Source organism: Eumetopias jubatus, unplaced genomic scaffold (genome assembly GCF_037043125.1).
Source record: "Eumetopias jubatus isolate StellerSeaLion01/CBP00866 unplaced genomic scaffold, mEumJub1_p1.0 scaffold_5, whole genome shotgun sequence".
NCBI lineage: Eukaryota > Metazoa > Chordata > Mammalia > Carnivora > Otariidae > Eumetopias > Eumetopias jubatus.
In genome coordinates this window covers 112,023,941-112,042,911 of record NW_028274811.1, presented here as the reverse complement: position 1 = coordinate 112,042,911, position 18,971 = coordinate 112,023,941, and the positions used below count along the sequence as shown (strand labels likewise).

General features: G+C 52.7%; 1 protein-coding gene across 4 annotated transcripts in view; it reads left to right on the top strand.

Moving 5' to 3' along the window:
• NDST1 (N-deacetylase and N-sulfotransferase 1) overlaps positions 1-18,311 on the top strand; it is a 62,418-nt gene extending 44,107 nt beyond the window's left edge. For all 4 annotated transcript variants that reach the window (XM_028106590.2, XM_088023499.1, XM_028106591.2 and 1 more), the window contains exons 6-15: positions 120-305; positions 2,025-2,153; positions 2,963-3,145; positions 4,086-4,182; positions 5,398-5,521; positions 7,662-7,836; positions 9,839-10,009; positions 10,671-10,780; positions 12,522-12,624; positions 13,389-18,311. In XM_028106590.2, the coding sequence (XP_027962391.1) occupies positions 120-305; positions 2,025-2,153; positions 2,963-3,145; positions 4,086-4,182; positions 5,398-5,521; positions 7,662-7,836; positions 9,839-10,009; positions 10,671-10,780; positions 12,522-12,624; positions 13,389-13,508 (1,398 nt within the window). In that variant the 3' untranslated portion in view covers positions 13,509-18,311. The remainder of the gene's footprint in view (positions 1-119; positions 306-2,024; positions 2,154-2,962; positions 3,146-4,085; positions 4,183-5,397; positions 5,522-7,661; positions 7,837-9,838; positions 10,010-10,670; positions 10,781-12,521; positions 12,625-13,388) is intronic.
• Positions 18,312-18,971: the final 660 nt, after the last annotated feature.

Genomic DNA, 18,971 nt, shown 5'->3' with positions numbered 1-18,971 from the left:
GGACCCACTGCCCTGACATTCCAGCCTGTTGATTTCTCTCTCCCGTTCTACCAAGGGGAAATGAGACCCCGTGGGGAAGGAACCCTGTGCTTACCCCGGCCTGGCCCTCTTCTCCCCAGGAGCACGGCATCCCCACAGACATGGGCTATGCGGTGGCCCCCCACCACTCGGGTGTGTATCCCGTGCACGTGCAGCTGTACGAGGCCTGGAAGCAGGTGTGGAGCATCCGTGTGACCAGCACGGAGGAGTACCCCCACCTGAAGCCGGCCCGCTACCGCCGCGGCTTTATCCACAACGGCATCATGGTGAGTGGGCCCCACAACCTGTGAGGCGGATGTGCACACACCGTCTGGGGAAGCGTGGCTTGCGTGCGCGGGCTAGGGGTTGCAGGCCAGGCTCTGCTGCCTGCTCTGGCATCCAGGGCTCTCAGTCCCAGGGAAGGCAGGCTGCCGGTCTGGCCCTTTCCTGAGCTCCTTTTTAGCGTTCGTGATGGGATCAGGGGCTGAACATTTTTTAAAGGGGCCTCTGGTGAGGACTGGGCGGGTGAGGCCTCTGTCTCGTTCATTTGCTTATTGAAACATTTTTAATGAACTTCTACAGTGTGTCTGCACCTGTTCTGGGCACTGGGGATAGAGAAGTGTACAGAACCAACGAGGGTCCCTGCCCTTGTAGACCTGACATTCTAGTGGCAGGAGACAGACAGTGTGCTCACAAATGTGTGACATTTGTAACATATGGCCAGATGGTGTGGTGATGGGGCCATGGAGAAGAGTCAAGCAGGGAAGGGAGATTGGGAGTGCCAGAGAAGAGGAGAAGCTATTTTAAATAAGGTGATGAAGAAGGGCCTTCCTAGGAATGAGCCATGCTGCTATATGAGGAAAAGCTTTAAAGGCGGAGAAAGCAAGTGCAAAGGCCCTGTGGTAGGCAGACTTTGTGTTAGGTGTGTTTGAGGACCAACTAGGAGGCCAGTCTGGCTGGAGGGGAGCAAGTGAGGGGGACATGAGGTCAGGGGGTGATGGGCCAGATCATGTAGGGCCACAGAAAGCCATTGGATGGACGTTAGCTTTTCTCTGAGATGGGAAGTTTTTGCATGGAGTGCTGTTAGGGTCAGACTCATTTTTTAAAAAAGATTTCTCTTGTTCTGGCTGCTGTGAGTTCCAGAGACTGCAGGGGACAAAGGGGAAGGCAGGGAGACCAGTTGGGAGGCCACTTCAATCTTCCAGATGAGAGAGTGGTGGTTCCATCAGGGTGCAATGTTGGGATATGATCAGATTCTGGACTTACTTAGAAGGTCAAGCCAACAGGATCAACTAGTGATTGGAGGTAGGGTGTGGGGGAGAGAGATGAGTCAGGATGACTCCTGGGTTTTTGGCCTAAGCCACTGGAAGGATGAATTGTTGACAGTCCAGATGGGGCATGTGTGGGAAGGCCAGATTTATGCTTTCATCTGTCCATCCATCTGTCCATCCATCCATCCATCCATCCTTCCCTCCTTTCTCCTTCCCTCCCTCCCTCCACTGGCCTCCTCCATACCAGGCATTCATATTCTCTCTGGGAATGAGGTGGTATCCAGACAAGCAAGTTCCCTGTTCTCTTGGAGTGCAGTTTTATGAAAGGAGACAGAGAATCAACAGTTAAACCAGCACGTGACTGGGAGAACTGGGCAGGTTCTAACGCTGTGAGGGGGTTGCGAGGGTGACTGGGAGGACTGCTTTGCAGAAGGTCAGGGACCTTCGCTGGGCAGACATTCTCACTTGCCTATCTCTGCTACTTTGGGGCCTGCTCATTTTGTTACAGGGAATAGTGGTGAAGTTTGTAAAATGGCAAGGGCCCGTGGGCTCACTTGAGGGAATGTTGCAGGCTGCAGAAGGTCACAAGGGGAGGAGACCCCCAAGAGTGGGGGCTGTGTAGTCACACAAGAGGCTGCCCTTCTGCGGAGACACCCTGGCCGTTCACCTGAGGGAGGGTCTTCTGCCGCCGTCCGTGCCTGGAGATGCCATAGCTCTCCCCTGCCCCATCCCCAGGTCCTCCCGCGGCAGACCTGCGGCCTCTTCACGCACACCATCTTCTACAATGAGTACCCTGGTGGCTCTAGCGAGCTGGACAAGATCATCAATGGGGGCGAGCTCTTCCTCACTGTGCTCCTCAATCCTGTGAGTGCTCATAGCCCTGGGCTGGGGGTGAGGGGCCGCTGCCGGGCAGCCTGTCTACAGCCAGGGCTGGCTTTCCTGGGCCTGGGGAGGAGGGGGCGGCCGCCAGTATGAGGGTGGGGAGTGGGCCAACCTGCTCTGCCCCCCTGGCTCTGGCCCTGCTCTGCTGTGTGACCTTGGGAAGAGAATCCAAGTTGTCTTTCCTTTTTCCTTTCAGAATCTTGTACTTCACTGCAATGGTGTGAGCATTTTGGTCTGTGTTCTCTTTCCAGTCTTTGTGTGTGTGTGTAAATATATGGATGTTATGTACTAACATACATAGTAAATCATTAATCTATAAGCTATATATGTATATATACATATATTTTGAAATACATATATTTTAAACTATTCATCTGAGCTTTCTGGCCCTCTCTTTCCTTATCTGTAAAATGGCAATAATCATCCATGCTTTAATACCATTAAGTAGATATCCAGTGGTGGTGGTATTCAGCTTTACGGGATAACCGAGCACTCCTTGTCTTCCATGAACACCCCACCAAGAAAATACAGAAGAACACCCACATGACTGCGCAGTAGGTCAGCCTCCCATTTCAGGGTTGCAATAGTTGGTGGTCAGTCAGACGTGGCTTCACCTGGCTGTGCCTAGGCCAAGTCACACAGCAAGTTTGCTGACAGCCCCAGTGAACCTTGGACTGGTCATAGAGTGACTCTGCAAAGCTGCGGCAAGACCAGAAGAGTCCAAAGTGGGGTGGAGGGTGAGGGCTCAGATGCTGACCGGCCCCGCCCCCCACCTCCCTCCCCTGGAGCAGATCAGCATCTTCATGACGCACCTGTCCAACTATGGGAACGACCGCCTGGGCCTGTACACCTTCAAGCACCTGGCGCGCTTCCTGCACTCCTGGACCAACCTGCGGCTGCAGACGCTGCCCCCCGTGCAGCTGGCCCAGAAGTACTTCCAGATCTTCTCCGAGGAGAAGGACCCGCTCTGGCAGGTGGGTGGGTGGGTGCGGTGGTGCAGACATGGGATGTCCCAGACACACGGCAGACGTGGGCTTGGCCCTCACACCCTCATAGTCCCTCTTGAGTGCAAACCAGCACAGGCACACTCGCTTGTCACACGCACATATATGTACACACTGCCCACGCAGATGTGCATGCGTGCACACTCACACACACCTTCCGAAAAAGCATTACAAGATTGTAAGTGAGCACAGTGTAGATCAAGTGCAGATCCAAGCAACTGCCTGGCCTGGTTGGACTCTTAGATAGTCCTTTATACCCCTTCTCACACTAGAAGGCTCTGTACCATGGGAGAGGGGACTGATGGGTGGAGGTCTTGAGGGGCCAGTTCTTGGGGAAGTCTTCCCCTGGGGACTGTCAAAATCTGGAAACAGAAGCTAAGCTGGAACGGAAGCAGTCTCATAGTTCAGACCAGGGGTCCACAAGCCCCGGCTCATGGGCCAAATCTGGCCTGCAGTCTGTTTTTGTAAATAAAGTTTTATTGAAACCCATCCACACTCATTCTTGTATGTACTGTTTAGGGCTACTTTCATGCTACAACAACAGAGTTGAGTAGTTGTGACAGAGACCAGGCAGTACTCCAGCCTGAAATAGTCACCAAACACCAAAGATTTACTAACTTCTCCAGAGAAAGCTTGCTGACCCCTGGTTCCGACACAGCTCATCCAGTTAATTCAACAAGTGCTCGTGAGCTGCTGTTGTGTGCCAAGCCCTGGGCTGAGTGTTTTGCTAGGACTAACTGGAAGTGGTCGTTGCCTGCTAGCAGCTCAGTGTCCTGAGGTGGGGATGTGACAAGGACACACGTAGTTACTCTACCTGGCAGTGCTGTAAAAGCCACATATCCATGTGCAATGAGAGTCTGTTCATTGGGTTTTGGGCCACCCCCTAACATTCCTTCCACTGTTGTTTTAGGACCCGTGTGAGGACAAACGCCACAAAGACATCTGGTCCAAGGAGAAGACGTGTGACCGCTTCCCAAAGCTCCTCATCATTGGCCCCCAGAAAACAGGCAGGTCTCTCTGCTCCTGGCCAGCATCCCCCACTGCCACGGAAATCCGTGTCTCAGCCACGGAATTCTGGGGACCACCTGGAATGCCCTGGCTCCACTCCCCAATAATCTGCCCCCCCCTTTCCCAGGAAGTGAGAGTGAAGTTGGGATGAACATGAACTGCCTATCAGTATGGAAGTGGGGAGGGGGTGGAGGGTGGGTGTAGAATTTTCCTATCTGTCCTGAACCACACCTCAGGGAGCTCTGTTTCTGGGAGTCTCTGAGTCTAAGGCAGAGAAGCCCAGATCAGCTGTTCTGCACATTTGAGCAGTGCCAGGTAAAACTGGTTCAGTGCAAAGGGGATTGCAATCAATTAGTCGTGTTTGCCAGGGGTACAAGAGGGAGGAGAGGTGATACGCTTGCTAAGTATTTGCCACCCACACACACTGTGAACCATGAATGGGTATGCCCATTTTACAGATAAAATACTTGAGGCTCAGAGAAGTGAAGTGACCCCCCCTGACACATTCAGTTAGGAAATGACAGGTCTAGGTCTTGAACCCTTATCTCTCTGACCCCCAAAGCTTATATTATACTCTTCAGGAAACTAAACTCTATAGTCTCTTTCTCTTCTAGGACATCTCATTATAGCACACAGGAAAGGAATGAACTCTCTAAAGGAGGGGGTAGGTCCTGTACTGTCAAGTAGGACAGAGTGTGAGTGGGGGAAGGGTGCCCAGAAGGAGAAGGCATTTGAGCCAAATCTCTTAGCCCTTCACGAATTTCACATCAATAGACTGCAGGGTCTGGCGCTCCCTTTTCTTTGAGCTCCTCCCATGTGTCAGAGGACAGAGGCCCAGACCTGGAAACCATCTAGTTCTGGGATTATGAGAAGACACCAATGAACTGGGCGTGGCTGCTGGAGTACAGTACGTGGGTGGGAAGGATTCTGAGGCCAAGTTCTTGTTTAGTGTTTAGGATGCCATGATAGATTAGTGATGTCTACAGTGGATGCAGGAGTTGGGGTGCCCACACGCATGCCCTGTATTTGCTGTCCTGGCTTTCATAAAATTCTTTTGATTGCACAGATGTAGAAACTAAGCCCCAGAGAAGGCAAGGGACTTTCCCAGGATCTCCCAGTGAGTCATGGAGAGCTGGAGTCAGAACCTGGGATCCCAGACTCCATGTTTGAGTTCGGGGCTGGGCCCTGGTCTCAGCTACCTTCCATCCCTGCAGGCACCACGGCCCTCTACCTGTTCCTGGGCATGCACCCGGACCTCAGCAGCAACTACCCCAGCTCAGAGACCTTTGAGGAGATCCAGTTTTTTAATGGCCACAACTATCACAAAGGCATCGACTGGTGAGTGACCCTTTCTGTCCAAAGCTGGATGGGAGCTTGCCATCATGGAGTCTGCCCCAGAGGAGGTCTGCTCTGCTCACAGTAGGAAGCAGGTGGCCCTTGCTTACACACAGCTGAAGTTCCTGTAAACAGGGACAAAGCTCAGTGACCCTTGCACTCATGATGTTGGAGCCTTATCACAGGCAGGACACTTGATGAGGAAGCCCTTTGCCCCTTTTCATCACCACCTGGGCTCAGAGACTGCTAGAAGTGGGAGCCAGCACCTCCCTTGCTTGCAGGAAAACCACCTGAGTCCCAGAGGAGCACAGGGACTTGCCCAAGGTCCCAAGAGTTGAGGACAGAGCAGGGGCTAAATTGCAAGTGTTCTAACCCCGAGAGCTGGCTAAACTTTGCTTGCCTGATTGTGGAGCAGGAGGTGTTCTTGTGAGCCCTTCAGAGGCGGCTTGCTGGGCTTTGGGGACTTTCCTGGGGAAGTGGTGGAAATTGCAGCTTCCCTCTAGAACCTGTCACCGGACGTTAAGGTGGTGCGGGGCGGGGCGGGGGGGGGGGCTTCGTGGGGATAGTTTTATGCTCCAATTATTTCAATTTGCATCTTTCTCTACTATTCGCCTTTTCTTTCCCTATACATGTATTGCTCTTGTTTATTATTTTCATGTCAGTGGTTTACCCGGGTGGAGACATTATGGCCATTCTTCTGTTTATTTGTTTTCTTTCCATACTTTTTTCTTTCTCTTTTGTCAGCCTGTTGTCTGCCTACCCCTGGCTACCCACCTGTCTCTGTCTCTCATATGGGTACCGTCTCTTGTCTAAAACTCACTGTAGCCAGATGTGTCACTGGAAGTCACCTTCTCTCAGGTTTTAGGGAGGTAATATGGTGCAACACCATACATTTAACCGTATTTCCGGCAGGGTCTGGGGCAGCACCCCATCAGCAAGTACCCCAGCAGCAAATACAATACTTCTATAGCAAAGTCTGTGAATATTTACACTAAGATTAGTAAGTCGGGTTTTGCTGCCAAATGGCTTTGCTAAAACCTTGAGGGGAAAAGCTTCTATTTTCAGAGCTTTCTCAATTTAGGTGTTACAAACAATGGCCTGTGGGTATACAGATGCTATTTCATAAAGAAAATTCAGAAATACACTTGAAACTAATATAACACTGTATGTTGACTAACTAGAATTTAAAATATAATAAAGAAGAAAAAAATAAATAGAATTCAGAAATAGGAGAGAGCTAGCAATTCCTCAGCCCCATTCCCAAGATTTTGATTCTGTAGGTAGGTGTAGGGTGGGGTGAGGAATCTCAGAAGCCCCAAGGTGGTTCTGATAAAGGGGTTCCTGGGACCTGCCTGGAGTAACCCTGTCTCCCAGGATATAGTAGGGATCCTACACCCTCACCTAAGGTGGGCCTGTGGGCTTTGATTCCCATAAGCCCCTGAAATTGTACCTCTATTTTGTACGCGTAGGTGCCTGTGAGAGGCTCTGGAGCATTCATTTAGCTTCTTGAGGTGTCCTCCATCCAGAGCTGGGCCCACAGGTTGGCATGGACGTCCCTCTGGGTGGGATATGGGAGGTTCCTCTGGAAAGCCAGCGGCTGACCCACGTGAGGCCTGGGAGGGGTGTGGCCGGCAGGCGGTGATACACTCCCCGTCTCTTTGTCTCCTGGTCCATGGTGACATCCTAGAAAGTGCCATCCTAGGCCAGGAAAGAGACCCTGTACTCGGGAGACAGGAGAGGGCGTCTCTTGGGTCCATGCTGTTCCTTCCCGGGTCGAAGGTGCCCCAGTTCTCCTCCTAGAGGCAGTGAGTTAGGGCCCTGTCGCTTTAACTGGGAACATCTTATTTAGGATTCAAAGACACACCCCCCCCATCCCATGCCTTGGAACCCATATCACTTCCGTAAGTCTTCCCATCCTCCTGACTCCAAGGTACCCCCTGAAAAGGAATGATTCAACAAAGGGAGACTGCCTGGTGGCCATCCGTCCATCTCGAATCCCTGCCAGAAGCAGGTCCTTGGGATCAATGTGCCTGCTGGCTTTCTGAAGTTCTACCCCCAGCAACCCTCACCCTCTCATGCTGCATTCCTCAGGCCCCCTTCTCGTGAGTCTTGCTGTGAGCTCTTCTCTCTGGGCTTCCTGCAGGTACATGGAGTTCTTCCCTATCCCCTCCAACACCACCTCCGACTTTTACTTTGAGAAAAGCGCCAACTACTTTGATTCGGAAGTGGCGCCCCGGCGGGCAGCTGCTCTGTTACCCAAGGCCAAGGTCCTGACCATCCTCATCAACCCAGCGGACCGGGCCTATTCCTGGTACCAGGTGAGCCGCGGCCGGGGAGCAGCCCTGGGTAGGGGCATGGGGCTCTGTCCATCACTCAGCTACTCATAACGTCATTCGACAGATATTTACTAAGCACCTACTATGTGCCAGCCCAAAGCTAGCCTTCTGGAATGCGGTGGTGGGTAAGAATAGAGTCTCAGCTCCACAGGGCTTCTAGCTTAGTGGAGGAGACAGGCAGAAATCGACATTGCATCCCAGCCAACAATTACCTGCCCACCCTGCTAGCTTCACCATGGGTCCCGCCTCTGATTCTGACACCAACAAGAGGTGGAAGGTGGTTCCACCTGGATGAAAGGGAGATTTGGTGAATAGTGATCATACTAACTGGTCTCCTCACTGGACACTGGGTGGGGTCGGGATGGGGATTCAGAGAAGGATAAGATATAGGGCTCCGCATTCATAGTAGAGGATGCAAACACCTGATCAGGTAAAGAAGTTACCTGACTGTTGTCTATGGGAGAGAAGGTATGACTCCTAATTCCCACTCGACTATTGAAGAACTAGAACTTCCTTTAACATCAGTGACCTGACTTAATTTCTTCTGAGCACTAGGCTTACAGAACAGCATAGACTCAGGCCTTTTGGGAGGTTTCCTCCCCTGCCTGCCAATCTTCCTGGGATTCTGATCCAGTGCCAGGGCATGGGGGGTAGCTCGTCCACTAGCTGGTCTAGGAAGACCTCCTCGGGTCAGGCCGCTTCCAGCAGCTCCCTGCCACCCTCTGAGCCTGTCACTTCCTCTCTGGGGCCTCACTGCCTCTGCAGTCCCGGCGGGGGTGCTGGGTACAGACCCTACTTGCTCTCTGGTCCTCACAGACTGTCCCTTCTCTCACTGCCCACCCTGAGCTGTGTGTGAGTGTGGAGGCTCAAGAGAGCGTGACCCCTGGTGGGCAGGTTCCTGGTCTCTGGCTGCTGATGGCCCATGGCATTATTGTAGGTGGTTCAAACATGGCATTTCCCCCTTTCTGATTCTTTTCCTATCCTGTCTTAGTCTGTTCGAGGAGCTGTAACACAGTATTCATGGACTGGGGCTTAAACAACAGGAGTTTATTTCTTATAGTGCTGGAGGCTAGAAGTACAGGATCAAGATGCCAGCAGGTTTGGTTCCTGATGAGATCACTCTTCCTGGCTTTTAAACAGTCACACTTTCACTGTGTCCTCACAAAGCAGAGAGTAAGAGAGAGCGAGCGAGAGCAGGAGCACCCACTCTCTCTGGTGTCACTTCTTATAAGGGCACTAACCTCATCATGGTGGCCCCACCCTCCTGACCTCATCTACCCACAATTACCTCCCCAAGGCCCCACCTCCAAATACCATCATATTGTGGGTTAGGACTTCAACACGGGAATTTTGGGGAGGGGACACAAACACTCAGTCCATAACACCTTCTGATTTCTATAAAGGACAAATTCTCAGTTTAGTGTAAATGGCTCTTAAGTCCTTTCTAACATTGCTAAGCTCTGTTTTCAACAAAGAGGGTGCAAGCGTTGGGCTCAGGGCCTATAGCAGACATTGTATCTGGCTGGCATTTGAGAACATTGCTTTGTTTTTATTGTATTTATGAATGATTACCTTCTGTATGTGACGACTAATTCAGGTCTTCTGCTTACGAAGGCAATAGTGAGTTTTATTTTGAAATAGTTTGATGTGAATAAGAAAGACGAGTCAATGTAAATCAAAGTATGTGGACCTCGGCACATACAGGTGGCTTGTGGATATGGGAGACATCGGAGAGATGACAGGCAGATGACCAACCTTTGAAAGCTCTGATCTAGTCCCACTCCTGTCTTGCAAAGATGGAAAAACTAGGGCTCTGAGAGGCCATGACTCCCCAGAGTCAAAGAGCAGTGGGAGGCAGAGCCGGGACTTGAACCCAGGGCTGCTGGTCACAGCCAGGGTCTTCGGGCCACTTCATGGCTGCTGAAGAGAACCTCTTCCTTTGTGCCCCCCATGGGACGCACTGACCCTCTCCCCTTGCCTGCAGCACCAGCGAGCCCACGATGACCCAGTGGCCCTGAAGTACACCTTCCACGAGGTGATCACAGCTGGGCCCGACGTGTCCTTGAAGCTGCGGGCCCTTCAGAACCGCTGCCTGGTCCCCGGCTGGTACGCCACCCACATTGAGCGCTGGCTCAGCGCCTTTCACGCCAACCAGGTAGCTGCTGGTCCCTGGCCCTTGGGAGGGCACTCACAGTTCTGGCTTGGGGCAGCTAGCAGAGAGTCTCGAATCTCTTTCGTCAGCCGTGGGGCCCAAAAGGTCCTCATTGGCGAGCTAGACCTTTGGGGGCTTCGAAAGTTTCATTCTTGTTTATCCCAAGGCCGATGTGTGAAAATTCCCTAAGCCCCTGTCCTGTCGCCGGGCTCTGTGTCCCTAAGGGGATCCCAAAAGCCCTGGGGTAGGTTATCTTCCTGGGAGGGCTGTGGTGATGTAGGGAGAGCCTGGTCAGAGAGGTAAGCAGGGCCAGATCACATGAGGCATTTAGGGAAACCCTTGGAGGGTTGAGGCAGGAGAGTGATGTTGGGCCAGAGGCTTAGAGAGAGGCAGAGAGGGATATGGTAGGGTTGTGCGGGGCAGGCAGGAGTGGAGCGACAGCTTCATCTCTAGGAGAGGGAAGCTGGTAGAGGGCAGGGAGTTGGACTGCAGAAGCCTGAGGCGCGGGACACCTGCCGCTCGGAGGTGGAAGAGGAGGTGGAGACTGTACCGTGAAGAGTGCCCAGTTTGTAACCATGGCTGGTGACCAGGAGACTGGGAACCTGTTTGCCCCTGGAGGAAACACAGGTTCAGATCATCCTTCTCTGTTTCCTCTTTCTTCCAGATTCTGGTCTTGGATGGCAAACTGCTGCGAACAGAACCTGCCAAAGTGATGGACACGGTGCAGAAGTTCCTTGGGGTGACCAACACTATTGACTACCACAAAACCTTGGCGTGAGTGTTGCCTTGGCTTTTCAGCAGGGTGATTTCCTGAGCAGGCACCTGGGCCAAAAAGCCAAAGGCTTGAATGATTATGGAAGAGACACAGATACATTAGAGTTAGAAAGTGTGCATATTCCTGATGGCTGTTTAGCAGAAAAGCTGATACTAATATGATTTGAATCATATTAATAAAGGTTATCAACTCAAGAAAAAAGGAGGTGGTGACTATGTCCTACTCTGGTCAGTTCCACCCTGGGGTTTTCTTTTCAGTCTGTGCTGAACATTTTCGAACCTTTTATTAAAGTAAGTTCGACTAACATTAAGCAGCCCTAGTTCCCACAAAGGTTTCTTAGCATTGGATCATGATTTAAATGTAATTTCAGGAAAAGGAAACTTCAGATATTGCCGATGGCTTATAATCCCACTCACTCAGAACCTGGCACAAGGGCACTGAGAATGCCCTCCCACGGTGGGTGGAGGTCAGCCTGTGTGGCAGGCGCTCAGGGCTGGGGAGTGGTTGCGCGTTAACCATGTTACAGACAAGTAACTCACTCACCTGTGTGGGGTGGGGGTGGGTCTCGAGAGAGGGAGGAATAAAGTCACCTTCCCTGGCTACCTACTTGGGAAAGTCATACAGCAAGAATGTTCCCTTCTCACTATCTTGGAGGTTGAAGGTGAAGAAGAGAAGCAGTCCTTTACCTTGAGGCAGACAGGGGCAGCACCTAAGGGGGTTGGGCCATTGGCATCCGAGATGCCTGGGTTAGGAGACCCATTTCTTCTTTAGCTGTGTGATCTCGGACAAGTGTCTTAGTGCCTTCACACTTCACTTTCCTCATCTGTAAATTGGGAATAAAGGTTTTGACTCCTAGACCTCCCGAGGGTCGCTGTATTGCATGAAGTATACATGTGGAGCTCTTAGCTCAGCGCCTGGCACGTACTGATGCTCAAAGATCGTCTTCATCATCATCATCTTCTTCTTCTTCCTTTATGCCTACCCTGTGACCCATTCAGAAATCCCTGTCTCCCACACCTGCCAAATGTGAATTCTGTTTTCCAGCTGTCCTTATGCCGAAGCAGCTCCTAATGGTTCCAGATCTGGGGTTGAATTCTGATGCCAGTGTGCCTCCCCTCCCCTTGGCAGCTTCAGATCTCATCTCCCTCCCCCACCAAAAACCTTTGAAAGCCCAGCATGACTTCAAATCCTGAAGGCAGTCTTGCTCTGTCATTCCTGAAGTTTACTCCAAAAGCCAAAACTTTCCAGTGATGGACATGCTTAAGCACAACTGCAGATACTGCATTTCTGGAAAAATAGACAATTTATAAAGACACACACCCAAAACCCCCACTAAGCTTTTTCTTCCCTATTGGGTTCTTGGGTAAAAAAAATTGCTCAGCCCTGAGTAGGAGAGTGCTTAGGAAAGGTTTCCCCACGTCCTAAAGGACAGCACGTGATCCTGTTCTGGGTTGCTTGCTGGAGGGACTTGGGCCGCCCCACCCAGACAAGAGCAACTCAGAGCACATGAGGTGCTTTCTGCTGGGGAGAAGAGGGCAGGCGTGTTCAGTGTAGCCCAGGGCCGGCAGAAGCAAGCCCCAGCCCCACACATCTGTCTATCTGTGGGTTCCAGAGTGTGCTTAGGGGAGTGGGTTTCATAGCCTAGGCTCTGCCACTCCTGGGGTCTGTGACCATTGCCTTAAGGTGGGAAGGGGATGGGCTGGGCCAGCTCCCATCCATAGGCTTTCCCCACCTCCACAGGTTTGATCCAAAGAAAGGATTTTGGTGCCAACTGCTCGAAGGAGGAAAAACCAAGTGTCTGGGCAAAAGCAAGGGCCGGAAATACCCAGAGATGGACCTGGATGTAAGTGGGCACACTGCCTGTGGCAGCTGGATCACTGTGGGGGTCCCTGACTGGCGGGGGGGCCCCTCTCCCCTTTACCCTGCACTCAGCACCTTAACGGCCTTGGCCTTTCTTGGGTGGTGTTCTTACAAGGAGGAAGTCGAAGCTGGGACACGGTGGGTTAGAATAGATTTAGTCCAGCGAGAATTTATTACCTTTTGCCTAGGGCTGAGCGCTGTGGGCTTTGAGGATGGATGAGACGTGTTCTTTGCCTTCAAGGGACTCCTAGTCTGGGAGGGAAATAAGTCACACACACACCAGTAAGAATACGAGGCAGGACGCGCTTTATGCAGTAAGAGAACTGCACACGAGGGCTAGGGGATTTCGGAACCAGAGATGCTACTGAAAGGGACCCCGAAGGGGAGGGGCTCTGGAGCTGGGCCTGCGAGGACCAGGCAGCGTTTGGCCCGAGGCATGGATGGATAGGTGTTCTTGTGGCAGAGAATGGCATGTCCAAAGGACGAAGGGCAAAGGTCACACGCCGTGACTTCCAGTCTTCCTGATTTTAATTAATTCCTTCTTTTCTCCCGATCACAAGAATTTTGACCTTGTGTACTATGCTTTGGTGTCCTGCCATCTAGCTTTCTTTTGGAGGCTACCAAGGAAGATGGTGAATAAATGATAGGTGTGTGGGTTGACACTGACCGAGTGGTGGGTTTACAGAGGGGAGGGGTCCCTCTGGAATCAGCACATCCCTGAGATCTGAACTCTCCTTCCTGTTCCAGTCCCGCGCCTTCCTGAAGGACTATTATCGGGACCACAACATCGAGCTCTCCAAGCTGCTGTATAAGATGGGCCAGACACTGCCCACCTGGCTCCGGGAGGACCTCCAGAACACCAGGTAGCCACGGCCACCACAGCCAGACTGAACGTATGTGATGGCCTGGACGGCCTGCCGCATGCTGAGCCAGACTGACCTGCAGAGTGGGGAGCTGGGCCTGGGCTGGCCAGGCACTTCTGAGCAATATTCAGCTGAGGCCCAGGCAGGGCCAGAAGAAGAACCCAGGCAGGTCCACAAGCGCCTCGGAGCATCCAGTGCTGGGTCTGTGGCCTCCAGGACCTCCCTAGCCACCAGAGGTCCATTCTGTTCACGGCCTTCCGTGGGGAGGCCACTCCCTGTTGGTGGAAGGCCACTTCCTGGTGAGAGGGAGTCCGTGAGACTTCCTTTTCTGTCCCTCACTGTGTTCTACCGACCATGCCCTCCCTTCATCCCATCAGGCCCTGCGACGGCAGGGTCTCCCCTCAGTATTAGCTGCCATATTTTCCCTGTCCTCCAGACAATAGGGAGAAGAGCCCAGCGGGGCCTTTTGCCAAACAGGGGAGAGAGACTGGATGCTTCCCTCACTGTTTTGAGCCAGGCACTTCAGAGGGGTCAGCTGGGTACCCAGAGTCACTGGGCTGGATGTGGGGGTAGCCACCTCAAGAGAACTCTGAACCTCTACACACATTCTGGTTAATACCTTCACATCTCACTTTCCCTTTTGGGGAAAGAATCGCTGATTCCTACAGTATCCACCCAGTCCTCAGGGCCTGCTTCAGGACCCTGGGGCACTGTCATGCCATTTGGACCCAGAGACCCAGGCCTCCCTCCCCCTGTTCCTCACCCTGGGATACGACATGTGGTATTTCCTGTGGTAAAAGACTGAGGCGGTTCAGGAGTCTGCCAGTATACATGTCCCAATGTACATATGTTGTCCCCACGCCCAGCCCCAACCTTGGCCCCTGGCAGACACTGGGCAGCGTGGGTAAGACTGCCATCCACAGCTTTGCCCCAGCTACCTGTGGCCAAGGGCTCCTAGAGACCCCCTTAGCCGCCCCCCCCAAATACTAAGAAGCTAAAGTATTTTAATATTTTGTTTTTTTTCTTGGTGCCAGAGTTTATACCCTGGGTGCTGGGGTCGCACTGTGTTATATATATATATAATGTGTATATATATATATTATATTTTTTTTGGTTGGGTTTGTTTTTAATTCAGTCGTACAAAATGGTGGCAAGCCCCAGTGTCCTATCTCAGTGCTAGAGAATGAGGTGGAAGGGAGGGAAGGGTGTGTCTTCGTGTGTCCAGGCCTTGGGGAGACAGTGTGGAGGTGCCCCTCGGAGAGGTCTCTGTTCCCTCCCCAAATGTCACAGCTGCCCTGGGGCTACTGCGGCTGGACAGAGGTGGTGAGAGGTACAGGGAAGACCTACTCTCTCCAGGACACCTGGCTTCATGAAGCGCAGTGACCCTGGAGGAATTTTGGCCAAAGGAAACAGCAGGGCTGGGGTGGGAGGCCATGGGGCTGAAGGCCAGCCTGTCCCCTCCCCCCTCACATGGTGCTAGGTTGGGAGCTGCCCTGGGAGCTGGGCTGCCCGCCGGGACCCACAGAACTGTCTCCAGGCCCCCTGTAGACCACGGGATCTTGGGGCTGTTTTCTGGTTAGGGTCTGCTCCTACCCCCTTCTTTAACAATGTGAAGTGACTAAGGCTGGGCGCCTCTCCCCAGCCCCTCCCACTGCCAGTTCAGCTTCCAACCGAAATCCAGAAAACCCTTTCTGGAGAGCCTTGTCTTGTTCAGAAGACTCTAGCATCTTGGGACTGGAAGGGTCTTTCGATGGGTTTGGAAACAGGTCCAGAAAGGCGAGATGGCCTCCTTGGCTGACATCTCAGAACTGGGTGCAAGCAGGGCCAAGAATTAAACCTGAGGCTCCTGATTCTGAGTCCAGTGCTCTTCTTCCAATGCCACACTGCCTCTGAGCCCATCCTGGGGACCCTCCTCTGTGCCAGCTTCCTGTCCCTCCCTTAGTCACACCGTGGTCATTCCAGGATAGGGGACAAACCACTCCTTCCCAGCCAGGGTGCCTTTGAGCTTTCTCCGTTCCTGGTCTGCACATGCAGTCCTGCCTTGCTCTCCCTGAGAGGTCCTCCCCTGGTCTGTGGGTGGGGGTGGGGGGGCAGGTCTGTCTGACCTCTGAACCTGACCCCTTTTCTCAAGTTCTTCACCGGCAGTGGAGAAGAAAGGCAGATACTCAGCAGGACAACTGCATGTGGGTTCACTGTCTTCCGAGAGAAGCCTTCCCATCATGCTTCTCATCAGAGCCTTTGAGCCTGGGAACCCAGTGTCAAGCCCGCAGGGGATGAGGAACAGAGTGTCTGGGGACAGGGTGGCATGCGTGCTTGTACGCTCGTGAAGACTTGCCAGTGCCGTGGGGCCAGACTCGCAGAAGGAGGTGGCGACTTCCATAGGGCAAACCCCAGGCCTCGTCTCCCATCTTGTGGTGAGGGGCTCGGGCTCCGTGGCGTGTGCAGACCTTTACAGCTCCCACTGCTGAGATCTACCCTCTGTGTCTGGATGCCTGCCCCCATCTCTGGGAGCTCAGAATGGCCGGTGGGCGGGCAGCTCCTTTCTCTCTGCCTCTGGCCTGAGGAAGGAGCAGGCAGGTTGGACACCCCATGGGAGCTTGTGGGAGCAGAGGAAATAGTGGGAAATGTTGTCCAGGCCCTTCTGGAAGGCTGGGGACTTGACCTGCCACATGTTCTGAGTCTGTCTGGCAACTACTACTTCTTCCCTCCCCACTGGTGAATCTTGCTCATGGACCCACTGTCAGGACCTGTAGATATTGGGGAGGGGGTCAGACAAATCCGTCTAGGGGCTCTCAGCTACTGAGCACGCAGATCCTCCTCATGAGAGAGCAAACCAGAGGGCAGTGGGTACAGCATCTCTGCATCTTAAGTGTTCACTGATTCACTGTGTTTGGCCAGAGAGAGAGAGAGAGAAACAGTTTAAATCATGTCGTGGACGCCGCCATCCATTCTCTCATCCCTCCCATGAGCCTTTGTCTGGGGCGGGCGCAGGCGGGTTGGTCACCTGCAGCTGCCTCAGCCACTCGGGGTTCTAGAGCTGCCTGTAGCTCAGGTGTCCAGCACCTGGAGGATGAGTCCGAAGTTTAAAGATGGGCCTCTTGCGGGCCTGTGAGGAGAAGTAGCCAGCGCCTCTGGGGCCCAGCTGAGGGAGCAGCCGTCCGATCCCAATGGAGGACGACTCGGCTGACCCGCAGACGTTGGCGGGCTCAGTAGGGGGCGGTCCCTACCGGTTTGTTAGTGAAAGAGCAAGTGAAAACACGTTGTACCAATTATTTTATGATGAACACCTACTACCTTCCATCTAGAGTTAAAATGAACATTTTGCCACATTTGATTTCTCACTCTCTCTCTCTCTGTATGTATATATTTTTTCCAAATTAGTTTAAAAGTAAGTTGCAAATACCGTGAGACTTGACCAAAATGCCTCCACATGCATCCCCTAAGAGTTAAGACATTGTCCTACGTATTGGCCTATATCACACTCAAGACAACAATGATTTCCTAAAAACATCTGCTATTCAATCCATGTTCACTTTTCCCCCAGATAACTTTTACACCTGGTTTTGGAATCAGGATCCAGTCAAGGTGCATACATGACATCTTATAACTGCAGTTTTTGTTCAATCTCTTAAGTGCTGAAAAGTCCTCTCTCTGCTCGCTTTGGTTTTTTAAATGATGTTATTTCTGAGGAGAGCAGGCCTCCTGTGCTGTTGAAGTCCCACATTCTGGATCTGTGTGATCATTTCTTCATGGTGTCATGGAGTATGTTCCTCTAGCCCCCATCTTGTCAAGGGTGATTTAGGCTGTATGGATTTCTGCCTTTTGTGCTGACTTGACAACTTCACTCCAGCCTGAGATGCCCCTCTACCATCCCCTGTACCAAGTGCCAAACCAGCAGAAGGGCTAGGTGGCGCTCCAGGAGCTCAGGGAAGGGCAAGGGAGGCGGCCATTGCAGCTGGGCCTGGCAGTGCTGGGCCTGCTGGGAAGGAGGTGCCTCTGGTTCAGAAGAGCCTGTGCTGCCCCCTCTGATCCTGGCGATGGACCACAGGGCACCGAATAACATCTCTCTCTCTCTCTCTCTCTCTCTCCCCCCCTCCCTCTCTCTCCCTCTCTCTCTGTTTTGTGGCCTCCTGGTTTTTACTTCCTGGAGGCCCGTGGTCTGTGTGCACTGGAACAGAGCCGGGCCCCTGGGATGCACCAGGGAAGGGCCTAACTGGGGAACTGCCCCCCCCCCCCCAAGCTGTGGTGTAAGGAGAACAGCCCAGGGCTGGAGGCAGGAGATGTGAAATTTCGTCCCAACTGGGTACGTTTAGTAGCTAACGTCACGGTTTCCCCCCAGGGCCTCAACTTCCCCATTTATAGCATGAGCAGATGGGGCAATGGCAGGGGTTTTCAAATGTCACAAAGAAAGTGGATCTGCTCTAGTTGAAGTGAGCAGTTGGAGGGCCCAGACCCCTGCCCTCAGGGCAGTGCTGGGTGCCTGGGTTGCAACCTTGGGCCGGCTGCGCCCCCAGGCCTTGCCCTTGCCAGCTCGGACAGCCAGAGATTTGGGGGGGTGGGGCATGGGCTTTGTGAGGGGTCAGTGTCAGGGGCCTGGGGAGACTCTGGCTGTGTTTTATCCTAATAAGTTCATCCCTCCCTCTCTCCTTCCTTTCTCTGGCTCTTGAGGAGAATGAAGAAGGAGAGGGTTTTCTATGACTGTGCTAGCTTTTATTATCAGCAAGAGGGCTCCTTTTGTAATTTGTGCATGAAATTCATGTCATTTCCTGGGGAGAGGAGAGGGCTGACTGGAGAGGGTGGGGGGCACGCTAGGGGAGCAGACAGGTTTCCTTCCCTTGTGGGGGTGGGGAGAGGGGGGAGAGGGGGTGCTACCCAGCTCATCTGATCAGGGCTCTCGAACCAGCCGTTTTGGGTTGTGTTAAAAGTGGGAACCTTCCTCCATTAATGTACAATCTCGAACTAACTACTAATAAAGTGGGATTCTATTTGTATGCACTGGTCATGTCTGTCTGTCTCTGAACTTTAGGAAAGGCCTGCAGGGGAGGGTGGGCATAGGGAGGTTCTCACCACAGCCAGTGTGGCCACCCCTGTGTATGGTGGAGATAAGTCATCTCACTCTTGGATCCTCAGTTTCCCTCATCTTTGAGGGGTATGGAGGAAGTTGGATTCAGTGGCCGTTCCCGGAGAATTTGCTTAAAATGCAGATCCCCAGGTCGCGTGTCCAGAGAGTCATCTCTGGCAGGTGTGAGGTAGGGCCCAGCCATCTGCATTTTAACCCCTTCACGCTGAGACACTGCACTTTGGGAAACCTGGGCTTTGATTGAGGAGTCCTACAGATTCTCATTAATTCAGAGAGTCCCACTATCCGAGGAACCAAAACTTTGGTTAAAATACATGTCTCTCTAGCCCTCCCAGCCTGATTGAGGGCTGAGCTTGAGATTTGCCTGGGAGAGGCAGAGCAGAGAGG